This window comes from Macrotis lagotis, chromosome 2 (assembly GCF_037893015.1).
Source record: "Macrotis lagotis isolate mMagLag1 chromosome 2, bilby.v1.9.chrom.fasta, whole genome shotgun sequence".
NCBI classification, from domain to species: Eukaryota; Metazoa; Chordata; class Mammalia; order Peramelemorphia; family Peramelidae; genus Macrotis; species Macrotis lagotis.
The window spans coordinates 328011245-328028844 of record NC_133659.1 but is presented as its reverse complement, the minus strand read 5'-3'; the positions used below and the strand labels follow the sequence as shown (position 1 = coordinate 328028844).

The window sequence follows — 17600 nt, the reverse complement described above, 5'->3', positions numbered from 1 at the left end:
ATATTACCCATTTGTGTATATACACATGTATGTAATATTAAAGTCATCATCTTTATAATATCAAATGTCTACATTTGTAGATAATTACATATATGTATATTACCCATTTGTGTATATATACATGTATGTAATATTAAAGTCGTCATCTTTATAATATCAAATGTCTACATTTGTAGATAATTACATATATGTATATTACCCATTTGTGTATATACACATGTATGTAATATTAAAGTCGTCATCTTTATACTATCAAATGTCTACATTTGTAGATAATTACATATATGCATATTACCCATTTGTGTATATACACATGTATGTAATATTAAAGTCATCATCTTTATAATATCAAATGTCTACATTTGTAGGTAGTTACATATATGTATATTACCCATTTGTGTATATGTACATGTATGTAATATTAAAGTCATCATCTTTATACTATCAAATGTCTACATTTGTAGATAATTACATATATGTATATTACCCATTTGTGTATATATACATGTATGTAATATTAAAGTCATCATCTTTATACTATCAAATGTCTACATTTGCAGGTAGTTGCATATATGTATATTACCCATTTGTGCATATATACATATATGTAATATTAAAGTCATCATCTTTATAATATCAAATGTCTACATTTGTAGGTAGTTACATATATGTATATTACCCATTTGTATATATGTGTAATATTAAAGTCATCTTTATAATATCAAATGTCTACATTTGTAGGTAGTTACATATATGTATATTACCCATTTGTATATATATGTGTAATATTAAAGTCATCTTTATAATATCAAATGTCTACATTTGTAGGTGTTTACATATATGTATGTTACCATTTGTATATATATGTAATATTAAAGTCATCATCTTTATACTATCAAATGTCTACATTTGTAGGTAGTTACATATATGTATATTACCCATTTGTATATATGTGTAATATTAAAGTCATCTTTATAATATCAAATGTCTACATTTGCAGGTAGTTGCATATATGTATATTACCCATTTGTGCATATATACATATATGTAATATTAAAGTCATCATCTTTATACTATCAAATGTCTACATTTGTAGGTAGTTACATATATGTATATTACCCATTTGTATATATGTGTAATATTAAAGTCATCTTTATAATATCAAATGTCTACATTTGTAGGTATTTACATATATGTATATTACCCATTTGTATATATATGTGTAATATTAAAGTTATCTTTATAATATCAAATGTCTACATTTGTAGGTGTTTACATATATGTATATTACCATTTGTATATATATGTAATATTAAAGTCATCATCTTTATACTATCAAATGTCTACATTTGTAGGTAGTTACATATATGTATATTACCCATTTGTATATATGTGTAATATTAAAGTCATCTTTATAATATCAAATGTCTACATTTGCAGGTAGTTGCATATATGTATATTACCCATTTGTGCATATATACATATATGTAATATTAAAGTCATCATCTTTATACTATCAAATGTCTACATTTGTAGGTAGTTACATATATGTATATTACCCATTTGTATATATGTGTAATATTAAAGTCATCTTTATAATATCAAATGTCTACATTTGTAGGTAGTTACATATATTACCCATTTGTATATATATGTGTAATATTAAAGTCATCTTTATAATATCAAATGTCTACATTTGTAGGTGTTTACATATATGTATATTACCATTTGTATATATGTGTAATATTAAAGTCATCATCTTTATAATATCAAATGTCTACATTTGTAGGTATTTACATATATGTATATTACCCATTTGTATATAAACATATATAATATTAAAGTCATCATCTTTATAATATCAAATGTCTACATTTGTAGGTAGTTACATATATGTATATTACCCATTTGTATATATGTGTAATATTAAAGTCATCTTTATAATATCAAATGTCTACATTTGTAGGTAGTTACATATATGTATATTACCCATTTGTATATATACATATATAATATTAAAGTCATCATCTTTATAATATCAAATATGACACATCTGGTAATATCTGCTTCAACAGTTCCATCACTCACTTTCCCTCTGTGTGATGATACATGCTATCACATCCATGACATTGCACTTACACATGCAGAGACATCTGCGGCATAATTCACATTACATGGCATTTAAGGACTCTGGCCACCCCTTAGCCTGCTGGGTCTCCATTGGCTCATGAAATTAAAGCTTGGACTCATTTCTTGCCCAATCCCTCATCTTACAGAGGAGGAGACTGAGGCCCGGCTAGTTAGGTGGCCACACAGATTCTGGCAGAACCAGAATTTGAAGTCATCTAGGGAGAGCCGGTCTCCACCCAACTCCCTTCTGTGGCAGAGGCAGGATTCTCCCTCCAGTCCAGCATTCTTTCCCCTGGACAAAATGAGGCTGCCTTTGCTGGGCTGAACCTCTCCAGTCCCGGCCCTCTGCCCAGGGCCCGGGGCTCTGAAGACCCCTTCTCTTCGGATCAAGGCTGGCGACTTAGAACCCTATAACCAGCAGGTGTCCCCATGGGACTGAGGCTCCGCAGGACCCTCCTTTTTATTCCTCACTGCCTCCTTCCCCTTTGCATTTCTGTCCCCCTGGGATGCATTCGGTGATGCCACCCTCCTACCCCCCTTCATCTCAGAGGCCCCCATATTCCAAGCTGGCTTTGGTTACCACCACGACTGGTGTCTGGCCTAGAAGGAAGAGATTCCAATTCGAGCCGCCATCTCTCTCTTTGCTACTTTGGAAACTTTGACATCCATAAGGTTTTGTTTTCTCACCTGAAGCTCTCCGGGACAGCATGAACTGCTGACCAGCAGAAGATGCTGACCCTCCGGCTTCTTTCCAGTCCCTTGTTTTTCTATTTGCCTCCCACTGCCTCCCCAGCTGGGGAATGAACGTCCAGCTGTGCCTCACAGAGCAGAAACCATTGATGGGGTCAAAGGAAGACTTTCAAAACCACAAAGGCCTGCAGTCCTCATGGAGCCACCCCCTCAGAGTCCCCCCCTCTGCTTCTCTCCAAAACCAGAATTCCAACGGCCTCCGATCCTTGGCTCAGGAGACTCCAGGCCCACCAGAGTCTTTGCCTGTGTCTACTCTTCAGGGCTGCAGGGCATCCCTGTGGGTCCCAAATCCCAAACTGACCTTACAGATCCAGTTACTCAACCATGGAAGGGGTAAAGCCGGGACATAAAGAGAGACTGGGAAATTGCAAGACAAAAAAGGTAGGGGTACTCAAGGGCATGCAGCCAGGGTCTTCATGGAGCAGCTCACGGTTTCAGAGCTGGGGGACACCCGAGGTTATGCGTTTGATTCAGCAAATGATGACTAGCTTGCTAGCTCTGTGACCCTGGACAAGTCACTTAATCTCTCTGTGCCTCAGTTTCTCCATCTATCAAGTGGCAGTGATAATGGCAGCTACCTCAAAGGCCTACAGCGAGGATGTCATGAGATAATATAGAGAGAGCTTTAGAAATGCCAGGTACTATGGCAAATCTTCTTAGGGTGATCCTTGGGCCGGCACATCATGGGGCTTGGAGAAGAAAAGGACCTCTCATTTTACAGATGAAGAAACTGAGGTCCAGGAACTAAATGACTCACGGTCACTCAGGGAGTAAATATGGTCATCACAGGGTTATAGATTTAAGAAAGGGACCTTATAAAATATAGATCATCACATCCAAATTTTATGGACATTTTATGGATAAGGAAACTGAGGCTCTGAGATTATTTCAAAATAGCATTTATTAAAAAGCTGCTGTGGGCCAGGCTCTGAGGGGCATCGGGGACCCAGATTCAAAAGCTAGAAGTCCCCTGATCTTCAAGACCTCACATTCATTTTAAGGTCCACACAGGGAAAGGAAGAGAGCTGGGGTTTGAACTCGGGACTTGTACCTCCCAATCCCCCACTTTTTTCACCAACTCCCCACTGTTTGTAGAGGCATATGTGTAATCTGATGTTGAGTCAAGTACATGGATACACTGAGTCCCAGCCTTTCCCACTGATACACACTCACACTCACACATTCGCATGTGCTCACACTCACACAGACATGTGCATACTCACATGCACATGCACTCACACATATACAATCACACCCACACACTTGCATGCACACACATGCACATGCTTGTATGCACACACATGCACACACTCATTGCCACACATACATACTCACATGCACACACTCACATGCACATACACTCACACATACACTATCACACCACATGCTTGCATGCGCACATAACACTCACACTCATGCACACATTCAATACACATGCACACATTTGCATGCACACACATACACACACTCATTGCCACACATACATGCTCACATGCACACTCACATGCACACATGCACTCACATGTACACACACGTGGTCACACATGCACATATGTACTCAGACTCACGTGCACACATGCACACACTCATTGCCACACATGCATACCCACATGCACACTCACATGCACACATGCACTCACATGTACACACACTCATAGTCACACATGCACATACTCACTCACACGCACACGCACACTCGCATACACACACACACAGGCCCTCACTGTTGCCTGTGGCTTGCTGCCATTATCCAGGGAGTCTGGACTGGCTTCCAGGCTTTGCCATTCCCTCGGCTCCCGGGTCAACAGCACTTGGGACTTTCTTATCTGCTGTGGTCGGAGGGGGCCCCTCTGTCCAGGGAGGAGGAGCCTCAGGTCCAAGTCACTGAGCGCTGTGGATGCTTCCAGGGGAAACTTCTCAGCCTGGACGGATTAGAAGGATGCAGCAATATTTGTTCAGCATAGGCCGTTATAATCTCTTCTGGGTTCAAATGAGTCCATAGATGGAAGGGGCAAGGGGAGGGGAGGAAGATGACTTATCCACAATCATGGAATTGTTAGAAAACAGATGAGAGCTGGAACAGGCCTCACAAGTCAGCTGGGCCACCCCACCCACCCCTCTTCTTTTTTTCCCCAGGCCCAGCCTAATTTATTCCCCCACACTTGCATTCGTAATGTGCATGGCCAGACACCAAGTGGGTTAGCTGTGTGATGCTGGGCACTTCACTTCGGGCCTCAGTTTATCCATCTGTAAAATGAGGGACTTGGCTTTGGCAACCTGAAAGGTCCTTTTGAACCCTAAACTTAGGTCTACTCTGATTGTTTGCTCCCAAACTCAGCTCTGGTGCCAGCTCCTACAGGAGACTTTGCCTGTCAGGACCCTCCCTCAGGCACCCCGAATACTTTGCATTTTTATGTAGTTCACTCATATGATAATGATAATAATACCTGGCATTTCTATGGTGCCAATCATGTGCATGCCAAGAACTTTTGCAAATACTAGCTCACCTGGTCCTCCCAACCCTGGGATGCTCTTGCTGCTACTATCCTCATATTATAGATGAAGAAACTGAGGTGAAATCACTTACCCAGGGTCCCCAGCTCATATGTGACTGAGGATGGATTTGAACTCTGGTCTTCTTCCATGGGTACCTGTTGCTTCCCCCAATAGGATGTGAGAAATTGAGGATAAGAACTATTGTGGGGGTTTTGGCTATGTATTTCCTCCCTCCCCTCCCCCTCCTCCCTCCTTCCATTCCTTTTGTCTGTCCTCCCTTCCTTCCTTCCTTCCTTCCCTTCATTTCTTCCTTCCTCCCTTCCTCTCTGCCTTCCTTCCCTCTCCCAGAGGTCCCCAGAGAATCCTAGGCTGCGAGTATCTGAAAAGCTCTCATTTTAAGGTCCATGAAGGCCAGCAACTTGTCTAATCTAAAGATGGTGTTTCTCACACAAGACTCATAATAAATGTTGGTTGAATGACTGTTGGGTTCATCACATTACATTACCCTCAGTTGTCCTGGGTCTGTTCTGACCCATTGCTCCCCAGGGCTCCTCAGGAAGGCTGTGCCCTCCTTTGAAAGCAAAGACCATAGCAGGATCAGAAACTTGGGGGGACTTTGGAGGCTTCTGACTAGAGGGTCTTAACCTGGGGTTACTCTCAGTGAATCTATGGCTAGATTTGAAGGGTTCCATGAACTTGGATGGGGAAAAATTTGAATCTTAATTTTCGTGAACTTTTAACTAAAACTTATTTTCTTTGGTTACTTAAAAACATGATGCTGAGGGGTCCCTCAGTTTCCCAGACAGTTTCCAGAACAACTCCTGGCATAGGACACACACCCTCCTCCCATTTTCAGATGAGGAAACTGGGGTTGAGAGGGAAAGGTGACTGACACAAAGCCCACAGGCCTTTGTCCAGATTTTCCAGTACCAACCCCCAACACTCAGGACAATGCACAGGCCAGGTGAGCTGCATGGAGGGCACTGGATCTGGAGCCAGGAGACCTGGTTTCAAGCAATCAACCTTGGAAAACATTGATTAAATGCCCATCCAGTGCTTCCTTGAGCAATTGTCTCTACCTCTCTGAGTCTGTTTCCTTAACTGTAAACTGGGGGACTTTGCCTAGAATAGTTGTGTTTTGTCCCACTGTTTGCAAAGATGGTGGTGGTTGTTTTTCCTCATTCTTTTTTTTTTAATTTTTTATTTATTTAAGGCAATGGAGTTAAGTGGCTTGCCCAGGGTCACACAGCTAGGCAGTTATTAAGTGTCTGAGGCTGGATTTGAACTCAGGTCCTCCTGACTCCAGGGCCGGTGCTCTATCCTCTGCACCACCTAGGTGCCCCGTTTTTTCTTATTCTTGAAGAAGACCATGGCATCAGGGAGGTGATGCCATGACATGGCAGTGAATTGAATTTGACTGGGGGGGGGGAGGCTGTGCTAAGTCATCAGCCTCACTTTTTCCTCTGCTCCAAGTTAAGTAACTTGCCCAGGGTCCCAGTGACCTTGCTGCTGACTTAGGAGTTGTCCTCATCCAAAGCCACATTCCTTTTCTATTTGCCTTCCATGTGACTCCTAAGTCTTGGTTAAGGCCTGGGATGGCAGCTCTGTAGGAGCTGGGGGCACCCACTGCTTCCTCTGCCTGTCTGATCCCTCAAAATCCTTCTTTTGGCCAGATTTTGCCCATTTTTCTTGTCCAGGCCCTCACTGCTTGTCCCTTCACCTCCAGACCTGTCCCCTTCTCAGTCACCCTCTCAGGTTTTTGGGACTCCCAGGCTTCAACTCTGCCCTTTGGGCTCCTACATTTGGCTATTTGTTTGGATTCCTGAACCCCAACCCAAAGGGGAATTTCCAGGAGGTTCTGTTTCTCCATTCTGCCAAACCAGGCATGGCTGGTGTCTCCACTAGTAGCCCTTGCCCAGCATCAGCCTTACGGGGAGATGGTAGTTCTTTTCTTACACAACCTTGACTTCTCTAGTCTTTGTTTAGGCCCACTAGCCAATGGTACACATCTCAGAGTCTCAGATGCATATGTACGCCAAATGGTCCCCATCCGGGCTTCCCCATCATGTGGCCATACAGACTCTGCTGGAAGACCCCCAGGGAGAGGTAACACCTCCCACCCCCCTGCAGATGCACACTCCACTCTGGGACAACTGGAATTGGGAGCCTTCATTCCTGACCCCCTACCTCACCCTGGATCCCCCCCTTTACCTCAAGGATCTACAGATACTTCAGGTCACTGGCGTCTCATGGCCCTCCCCATCTTCTCTAAGGAGCCCCACCTAGGATAGGATGCAAACAGGGGCTTGAAAGCAATATAGGACTGTAGGAAGAAGGGAGGCTGGAAAGGACATCTGGAGAGAAATTGGAATAGCATGGCAAAGGCGTTTGCAGAGGCAAAGAAAGGTGGTGGGATGGACATGGCGACAGAAGCAGGATCCCACTTAATGTATGGCAGAGATAAAGAAGGCAGTGAGGTGATGATGGAGAAAGCAGTCCATGTTCAGTGTCTATCTCTGCCACGTACTATCTCTGTGGGTGAGTTAGTTCAGGCTTTGGGCTCCATATGTAAAATGAAGATGGAAGGGTATGATGGTCTAAGATGCTCCCAGTTCAAGGTCTGTGGTCCTGTGGTCCTAACCTCTGAGAGGTGGGTTGAATGACTGTTGGAGTGGGAATGGAGGGAAGGAGATGTAAGAAATCCCAGTCTCTCTTACCCTTGATGACCAACTGGGGCCCTGGAGTCAGGAGGACCTGAATTCAAATTTGACCTCAAACACTTAATAATTGCCTAGCTGTGTGACCTTGGGAAAGTCACCTAACCACATTGCCTTAAATAAAGTAAATGTAGAAAGGCTCCCTGTCCCTGCCCTCAAGGAGGGACATTCTAAGGAGGGGAAGGCATTTGTATCCCCATTTTACATCTAAGGAGACTGAGGCAAGGCCATGCACAGCTGGTGTTGGGGAAGGATTTGAACCCAGACATTCCTGACTCCAGATTCAGTATTTTCTCCACAATGCCACATATCAAGGATGAGTTCCAAGTAAAAAATGTATATTTGAGAACCACACACTATGGAGTAGCTTTTCTCCCACATTGCTCCACAGCCGGCTTGCAAAGCTTGGCAGTCCTTCCTTAAGCATGTTTTCAGGGCCTATTATCTCCCTTTCCAGATGAGGAACCTGATATCTCATGCAAAAATCTCATGGTGACTGGCTCCAGATTCCCAGCTGAGGGTTAGTAGTAATCAGAGCCCAGCCAGGGCAGCCCAGCCCCCCCAGGCCAGTCCTCACCTTGCAGGGTCACACAAGTGGTCACAGCCTCAGTAAGACCCTGGACACTGACACCCCATGTTCTCCCAAATCTGGAGGGATAACTGGAATGTGAATGAGCCTCTCCCCCATCCCAGATGGAGCACACATGACCTTCCTGGAAGGTCCCTGCCAGGATGTGACCCCCCAAGTCTCGTCTGGCACCTTGGCTCCCTCAGCTGTAAAGGATGGGGCGCCTCCCTGACCTCACAGGGCTGTGTGCCTTGGTTGACCCTAATCTGGGAAGGTGCACTCATGTGGCTGGGGAACCAGCTTGACAGGGTACCTAGCAGGATTGACTCCAGGGCCTGGAATCTGAACCATCCCCAAGTATTTGTAGCAAACTTCCAGGAGAGCCAGATCCATTATTTATGATAACACTGTTTATTGAAAGTTTACAGATAGATTCAAGGTCACTGACAGTCAAACCGTGTTATTTAAACACACACACACACACACACACACACACACACACAGGCTAAACCCCTCCCCCTGACCTTGGGGGAAAAAACAAAAAACAAACCCAAACATTGTGAAACCAGGATAAACAAAATCCCACAGAAAACTGGCTTCTAAGAAGACACAACATTATGAAATGCAAAAGTAGAAACCGTCTAGAGGCCAAAGGGAAAGTGGTCACTCGGGTCAAACAGGGAAGCCAGGAGCTGGGCTTGGCAGGTCATTTTTCAGGGTTGGAAGCTCGGTCTCTTTGGGGGGGGGGGGGCTTCTTGGTAGGAACTGGGAAAGAGTGCTACATCTGTGGACAGTCCCTAAGGACCCCCTTCAAAGTCGGAGACCCTCAGGCCGCAGTGCTTTGGGTCAGTGGGGGGCTCTCCTCCACCTTCTCCAGAGAGGGTTCCACAATGACCCAAGGAGACCCATCGAGTGAATATTCTTAAGCTGGGCTGGACGCAGTCTATAGGCTCAGGAGGGGAGAGGAGACCGTGGGGTCTCCCCAGAGTGTCTCTTCTGTTCGATTCACATGGCATAGAACCCTACAGCAACCGTGGCCACGATGGAGAGGGTGAGGATCCAACGGAGGAGGGGCAAGTGGGAGAGGAGACTTTGTGGGGGCTTCTGGGGAGCAGTCTCTGTGGAGGTAGGGCCTACAAGAGAAACAAACCTCAGAATGAGAACATTATCAGATTCAACTTGTACCAACCAAGCACCCACTTGTACAAGAGCCTCAAAAAGTGGTTGTCTTGTCTTCTGGAACCCGCTCCACCCCTCGGCAGTCCATTGCAGTCCCAGAGCAGGTCACATCTGCCTCTCTGCAAGACTGAGCTGGGGGGCTTCAGAGTATCTGAGGCAGCGTGTCAGGCCCTAAGCCAAGCAAAGAAGCCAAGGACAGTCTCTGTCCTCAGGGAGGTGAAATCACTTGTATACAATGCAAGCCATCTATAGGCCAAATAGGAAATAATTAACTAGAATTAAGGAAAAGGTTTCCAGGGTCCATGAACTTGGGTTTGGCTTTTAAAAATATTTTGATAGTGATTTGCCCAGTTGGAGGTTGGATTTGAACTCTGTTCAGTCCCATTTTAGACAGACAAATCCCCAGAAATCTCAGTTCTTAGCTAGGATGTGAATTAGTTGGTAGCTGGGGTCCAAAGTCCTTTCCAACTGCCAACCCCGAGGTCTCCCCGTTCTCCCAGCTTCCCGGCAGCTTTTGTTTGCTCTGTGGCCATGTTTTTCCCTTTGCTCTCATCCTCTGACTGAGGTTCACCATCCTGTGCAATTAGCAACCATCCGAACACTCCCACTTGTGTGACGTCCCCCTGGTGGCTGTGTATTGTGCGCTCTAGGAGACGACTTGACATCAGCCAGAGAGGCTTTGGGGACTGGCCACCAGGGGACTCCAGGGCCCAGAGGAAGGAACCACGTCATCAAGGGAAGGATCCTCCCTGGGTGCCCGGCCCCAATGAGCCCCAGTGGTGCATGCAGATCCCAGTGTCAATATTAACCCTGCCCCCTTCAGAGCTTGTATACAATTGTCACTTGAGGGAAGCAGTAGACTAGAAAAACCCAGAGACACGTGGTAGATAGAGCGCAAAGAGCCTGGCTGTAGATTCAAGGCCTCTGTGACCCCAGAGGGGCTCTAGAGTTAGGGTTCGAATTCAAGTGAGGCAAAGCAGTGAGAGCCGGAGAGATTCACCAAGCTTCCCAAGGTTACCCAGAAAAGAAGGGCAACTAGATGCAGGCATTTCTGACTCTCATTCAGTCCAGGCCAGGACATGGGATTGTCTTTTGACTCTCTCCTGGGCTTAGCACTGGCAGAATAATTGTTCCTTGATTGATTGATTATTAATGAATTTCAGTTCAGGACTTGTCAAAAGTTACTAAACATAAGAATGCAAAGGAGAATTACTGATGTGCATGAGCTCCCTCAACGGTTAGGCTGTGAGCTCTTCTGGGGTCATTGGACTCCCAATTCCAGTGTCTGACCTTTTCCCCAAGGAGTTGCTAATGAAATCTAATTCTTAGAGCTAGAGGGATTCCCTCGATGGCCACCCCACCTGAGGGGGTGGTCAACCAGCCTTGGTGTAACAGGCCTCCAGGTAATAGAAAGCCACAATTCTCGAGGTAGTCCATTCCACTATGGAATAGCTCAAACTGTTACAATAATAATGCTGATGAAAGCATTTTAATGATATGTTATGACTTGCAAAGTGCTTTTAAAATGATCTCATGGGAGCATCAAATGGGATAGGTAGAATTCCTCCCATTTTAGAGTTGAGGAAATTGAGGCAGAAAAGATTAAGTGAAGGGCACATGCTAAGTATCTGAGGCTGACTGACCTGGGATGCCCATTTCCCAGCTTTGCTTGGGAAGCTCAGCAGATAGTGGGGAAATTAGCTAGAGAAGAACACCGGTCTTTATTTTAAGGCCTTACCTTGTCCTTTGTCACCAGCCCTTTTTCGAAGTGTCTGATTCTCAGAAAGATTTCCGTTCTCTTGGTTCTTGGATAACAACTCCTGTAACTCTTCAAACATCTACGGATCAAAGAACACATCAAGTGCTCAGACCAAGATGGCACCATGAGCCAGAGACCATCCCCGTCTAGGTCTCGCACCCCAACTTAGCCTCAGCTCACATTTTTCATTCTTTCTCTAACAAATAAATTTAATGTGGGAATGAAGACTCTGGGACCAAAAATCCTCCCTTTGGGTCCAAGGCTCTTTCCCACCAAGGAAACAATGACAAGGATGGATGGACATAGTGACAAGAGTGAGGAAGACTCCTCTTGGCCACTTTATGGGAGGACTTGGGTGTGAGTCATATGAGGTGGATGGATCACCACCTAAGTCAGGGGAGGGAATGCTCACATTAATGAGATCACAGCATCATTGTAATATTGTCTAGAGAGAAGACTTTAGGATGCTGAACCTGAGCTGGCACTCCACCTGTGGTCCAGGCTTCCACCTGTACCATCTCCCTTCTGCCCCAGGCCTTCAGAAGCCATGCCTATAGGGTCTTGGAATGTTATTATACACAGTCTCTACTGGTGAGTGAGTCAAGTCCACTAGCATTTATTAGATGCCTACTGGCAATCTTGGGTCACTACCCAGGCTCATCTCATGTACTCTAATAGCCAGCTCCAGCCCAGACATACTTGCTGTCCAAGCTCTGCCAGAGGGCGGGGCTCACCTCGATATTCAGGAGGAAGGATGTCTGTGCCTCCTCCACCACCTTCTTTTTGGTGGCTGGGCTCATCCCAATGGCATTCATCCGGGAACGGTAAAGCTGCTTGAACTTGGTGGCATTGTCGATGGCTGGAAAACTGAAGAAGGCCACTCCTTCCCCTGTGCTGGGAAGCCCCAGGGATTTCTGCGCAATCCTCTTAAGGATCTGACCTCCAGAGAGATCCCCCAGGTAACGCGTGTAGGCATGGGCCACCAGCAGCTCAGGCTCGGTGTGACCCACGTCATGAAGCTGATTCACGTACTTCTCTGTGGCTGCAGACAAAGGGATCTCCTTTCTCCACTGGGGCCCGTACCAGAACTCCATGTCCTGCTCCAAGGCAGGAGTGCGGTTCAACTCTTCAGGGAAGAAGACTGGGGCGATGGCAGGGTGGGTCTTGTTGCGCTCCATCTCCTCTTCCAAGGCCAAATAGATGTGATACAAAGAAGACATCACCATCTGAAAGCAAGGAATTAATCATGAACACGGGCCTAAGCTGGTCAGCCAAAGAGAGGAGGGTCCTCAATCAATCATCAAGTGGCTTCTATATGCTGAACACTGGGAGCTCCTCAAGGAGCTTATGCTCTAATGGAGGAGACAACCTGCAAATGAACAAAGCAAGCTACAGAAAAGATAAACAGGAATCAGAAAACACTAAAATTAAGGTTCAGGAAAGCATCTGGTCAAAGAAGGGGTCCACACAGCAGACCAGCTCAGCAGGTTCCTGAAATTTACTTCTGTGGCCTAGGAAGACACCAGAGGCACATGAGACATAGCCTCTGGGGTGGCTAGGTGGTGCAGTGGATAGAGCACCAACCCTGGATTCAGGAGTACCTGAGTTCAAATCCAGCCTCAGAGACTTAATAATGATAATAATAATGGTTGGTGCAGGCTCAGCACCCTGCTCTGACTCACAGTGGGGATTCATGGCTAGTCATTGATTCATTAACTCCAGAAGTTCCCTATTAGCCACACGGGGTTAAAAGGCACAAGAGGTACAAAAGGTACAAAGTCAAAACTGGTGACCAAGGAGTCAGTGCTCTGTAAATACCAGGGAGGCAGCCAGCATGACAGAAAACTGGACTTGGGGCTCAGAAAGAGCAGGGTTCAAATACTCCTGCCTAATGCCATCTCCCAGAGCTTTAGCTTAACTATTAAATGGAGATGAGAACAACCAGACACACCTTAATCCCCAAGAAACCCAGATGATAGCCATGGAATCAATAAACCTTGGTTATATACAAAATCCTGCTACACAAACTTCACATCAAACAAGGTTCCAGTTCCTATAGTGCTGGCCCTTCTCTGTGACTCAGTTTCCTTAGGTGTCAAAGTGAGGAGGCAGAGGAGCAGTCTTCTAAGGTTCCTAGGGGATGGGAAGTCTACCTGGTCGCTTACTACCTGTGTGACCATGGGCAAACCCCTTCAATCCTTGGAGTCTCGGTTTCCTCATCATGCAAAATGAGGGGGTTTCACCAGATGAGCTCCAGGACGCCTCCCAGCTTTAAATCTTCAGAGTTTCTTTCTAAGGATTCTTCTAGCTGCAGCAGTGTGTTTTTCTGTGAAATTTCCAGGGGAAACCACAAAGCAACAGACTTCGAGGCATTCCATTTGGGTTTACCCAAAGCCCGAACTCGGCGACCTGAGGCCAAGTCTGAAGCTGGCAGGGCAGAGATAGGCGCCTAGACTGATGGTGGGGTCCAGGCTAGCTCTCCCTGTCCCTGACCAATGTGGCCAAGCCAATAGTTCAGGCCGACGGCATCTATTAAGCTATTTCTGTTTTCCAGGCTCTGCTCTGGGAGTGCAAATAACAAGCCTAAAGGAGAGTGGCAGAACTTCTCACGCGCAGGTCGCCGGAGGGAGACCAGAGGTGGTCAGGAGCACCTTGAAGTGGGGTGGGGGTCTCACCCTGGGCCTTGGCTCAATCATGTGTAATCAGGCCTCTTTGGGCATCTAAAATGAGCCAAAGGATTTAGTCCCCAGTCTAGACTTTGTGGAGAACCTGGCTGAGCTAGCCTAGATAACCATCAGTTTCCCGGCAGCACTTCCGGTACACTCTGAAGCTTAGTTATAGCTCCTTCGGGTCTGGAAAGCACCCTGGAAGCCAGGGGCCATGGGACCCTGCGTTCAGACTTTGGAGGTTTGAGCCAGCCAAAGGCAGAGGCCAGGTGGGGTCTCCTGGAGAGGCTGTTTTCTCACTTTTGTCAGACTGGTGATTTTCCCCCCTTTTAACTGAGGCTCAGCAAGATTGAGGGAGTCACCCATGCTGCAAATGTTTCCATAACAAACAATATAACTGACGCTTGTATGGGCTCATTCTGGAGGTCAGGCCGGAGAAAGGGAGAGCCTCAGAGTCCCAAGGAAATCTGCTCATTGTCGCCCGTCTTGGTGCCCGGCATGCTGTGGGTGACTGCTAAGTCGCTGGCTAGAGAGCAGCTGCCCCATCCCAAGTGGGCAGCCCCGGGGTTTGTTGCTTTGGGGTTGTCTTTAAACTGCCCTGGGCATTCCACAGAGGGGTCCTTAGAGAGAAAGGGGTTCCTAAGCTTTAGAGCGGGGGGCTCCTGGGGCCGATGCTTTCCCTGGCATCCCTGGTGCCCGGCTACGTGCCCTGGCTTCACCAGCCGGTTCTTTGTTGGCACCTGGCGCTCACTCCAGATGGGAGCGGTCACGTGGCTGATGCCAGCCGCGGGGGCATCGCCTGGTCACAGGTGTCCCGTCCGGGCCAGGCTTGGCACCCCCAGCCCGGGGCCCCGTACCTTGAAGCCCTCCCGGGGCACCTGCCCCTTCTGGAAGTTCTTGAGGAACTCCACGTTCTCGGCGCGGGCGTGGACCTCCTGGGTGGCTTCCTTCAGGGCCTCGGACAAATCCTGGGGCGCGCTGCAAAAGGAGGGGTGCTGTGAGGGGCGGCCGGGCTCCCCTGGGGCTCGGGGGACACGGGAGGGCGCGAGGCCGGGGGATGGGGGAGCGGGAGCCGGGGGCGGGAAGAGGGGCCCGGGCTGCTCCCGCCCCCCCGGGGTCCGGGCCGGGGTCGCGCCTGGCTCCTACCTGGGGGGCTGCGGGGCCTCCATGGTGGCGGCGGGGGAGCGGCCGGAGCTGCCCGGGGCCGGCGGGGCCCGGCTTTAGTAGCCGCGGGGGGCGGGGCGGCGGTCACGTGGCGGGGGCGTGGCGGGGGCGTGGCGGGAGGGGCGGGGCCGGGCCGGGCCGGGCCGGGAGGGGCGGGGGCCGGGCCGCGCCGGGCCTGAATCCCGAGCCGCAGCACTCGAACCCTGGCCTCGGGGAGTCGGGGGAGGAGCGCGGAGCCCCGAGGGGGGTGCGGCTGGGGTCCCCGACACTGGATGGGGGGCCGCACGGGTGAGGACCCGCCGTGTTTCTGACTCCCCCCTCCTCTCAGCTCCAGAAGGTTCCAGAAGCCCCCAGAAGGGCACGAGAGCCGCGTCGGGCCCCGGGCCGGGCCCACCTGGCCTCAGGGGCCAATGAGCGCCATGTCCGTGACCTTGTGAAGCGCGCTGCGGAGCCCCAGGTCTAGGTCACTGTCACGGAGGACCCTGCCGGCTTTGTTCTTTGGAAATGGTTTTGGGGCGGCCGGCGGCCCCGGAGTCGGGAGGCCCTGAGTTCAGGTGCAGCCTCAGACCCTTCATGGTGACCCAGCTGTGGGTCCCAAGGTCCCTCGGGCCCTCAACGTTGCTCGTTTAAGTCCTTCTCGCCCCGACACCCCTCCTCTAAGGGCCCTCCCGGGACCCCAAGGCCGCCCCCCTCCACATCACACTTCTTTCCCTCAAACATCCCTGCTGCGGCGCCAGCCCCCACCTTAGGCACAGACTTGGGAAGTGGCCCCCACCAAGGCCCGTTGTCTCAGCACCCAGGAGGATTGCTTTTATCTTTCCCTGAGTCCCCCCAACCTCACTGCCTTCTTTTGCTTTCTTCATGTCCCACCCAGCCTTAAGGTGTGCGGAAGGCCTGATCTTTATCACAGTCGGGGAGCGAAGGTCTCCCCCGAACCCTCCACTCACAGATGACTTCGCCCGTCCTCCCTCCAGGAAATCCAGTTCACTGGCCATAAATGGGGGTCCCCTTGGAGAAGCCTTGGGAAGCCCAGCAAGTCAGCCCCGACTGTTTGAGTTTAAATGAACAAATGCCAGAGGCCCCTCTGCAGGGCTGGAAGGAGGAAGGGAGGCACAGGAAAGGCTCTAGCTAGCTCCCGTCTTATGCCCCTCCTTGGGCTATCTCAGACATATCTCTTCCCCTCCCTGGGCCTCAGTCTCCTCCTCTGTAAAAGGAGGGGGCTGGGCTAGAGGCGATCAATAAATAATAAATCCCTAACAAGTCAGAATGTGAGCTAAAGAGCCACAGTTGAGGAAAGGTTTCACTTCCCTCCAGCAGCTGCCAACATTGGCCTTTGCCACCCTGAAAGCTCAGCTGGGGAAGGAAACCATGACGCAGCAAGAACAGCGCTTCCCTGGTTTCTGGTTCCCTCTTCTCTTGCCCTGCCCCCTCCCCTGCCAGGCTGGCCAAACCGTGACTCAGCAGAAACGGGGCCTGGCGAGGAGGAAAGAGTGACTCAGCAGAAGCTGGGGCCTGGCCCGCAGGGTGTCTGGGATTGCCGGCAGAAGGGCAGCCTGGGGATGCTCGGGGACCCCCGGAGCCCAGAAGGGCTGCCTGGGGATGCTCGGGGACCCCCGGAGCCCAGAAGGGCAGCCTGGGGATGCTCGGGGACCCCCGGAGCCCAGAAGGGCTGCCTGGGGATGCTCGGGGACCCCCGGAGCCCAGAAGGGCTGCCTGGGGATGCTCGGGGACCCCCGGAGCCCAGAAGGGCTGCCTGGGGATGCTCGGGGACCCCCGGAGCCCAGAAGGGTTGCCTGGGGATGCTCAGGGACCCCCCCCTGGAGCCCTCCCGGCTCCAAGGAGACCGCTGAGGCTCCTCCACCTAGACAGCCGGTGACCTCCACCTACCCACTGGGCGGAGGGGCATGGAGGGACCAGGAGGGACCAGCCCTGCCCATCTCCCAAACTAAACCCACCTCTGACCCTAGCCATATCACCTCACTGGGCCTCAGTTTCTTCTTTTACTAAATGGCCTCGAGGGCCACTAATATTCTCAGCTCCACAGCCCTGCATCTGAGTCGTTTCACCTTTCTGTGCCTCAGTTTCCTCATCTTTAAAAATATACAACTAGCACTTAGAAAAGAACTTGTAAGACTTGCAAAGCACAATGCATAGATTATCTCGCTGACAGA

At 48.9% G+C, this 17600-nt stretch overlaps 1 protein-coding gene across 1 annotated transcript; it reads right to left on the bottom strand.

Moving 5' to 3' along the window:
• Nucleotides 1–9051: 9051 nt before the first annotated feature.
• Nucleotides 9052–15501, bottom strand: HMOX1 (heme oxygenase 1). The gene is made up of 5 exons (XM_074226794.1): nt 15412–15501; nt 15123–15243; nt 12334–12825; nt 11579–11678; nt 9052–9794 (listed from the first exon to the last, which is right to left on the bottom strand). The coding sequence occupies exons 1-5, from the start codon at nt 15432–15434 to the stop codon at nt 9667–9669; spliced, it is 864 nt and encodes a 287-aa protein (XP_074082895.1). The 5' UTR covers nt 15435–15501; the 3' UTR covers nt 9052–9666.
• Nucleotides 15502–17600: the final 2099 nt, after the last annotated feature.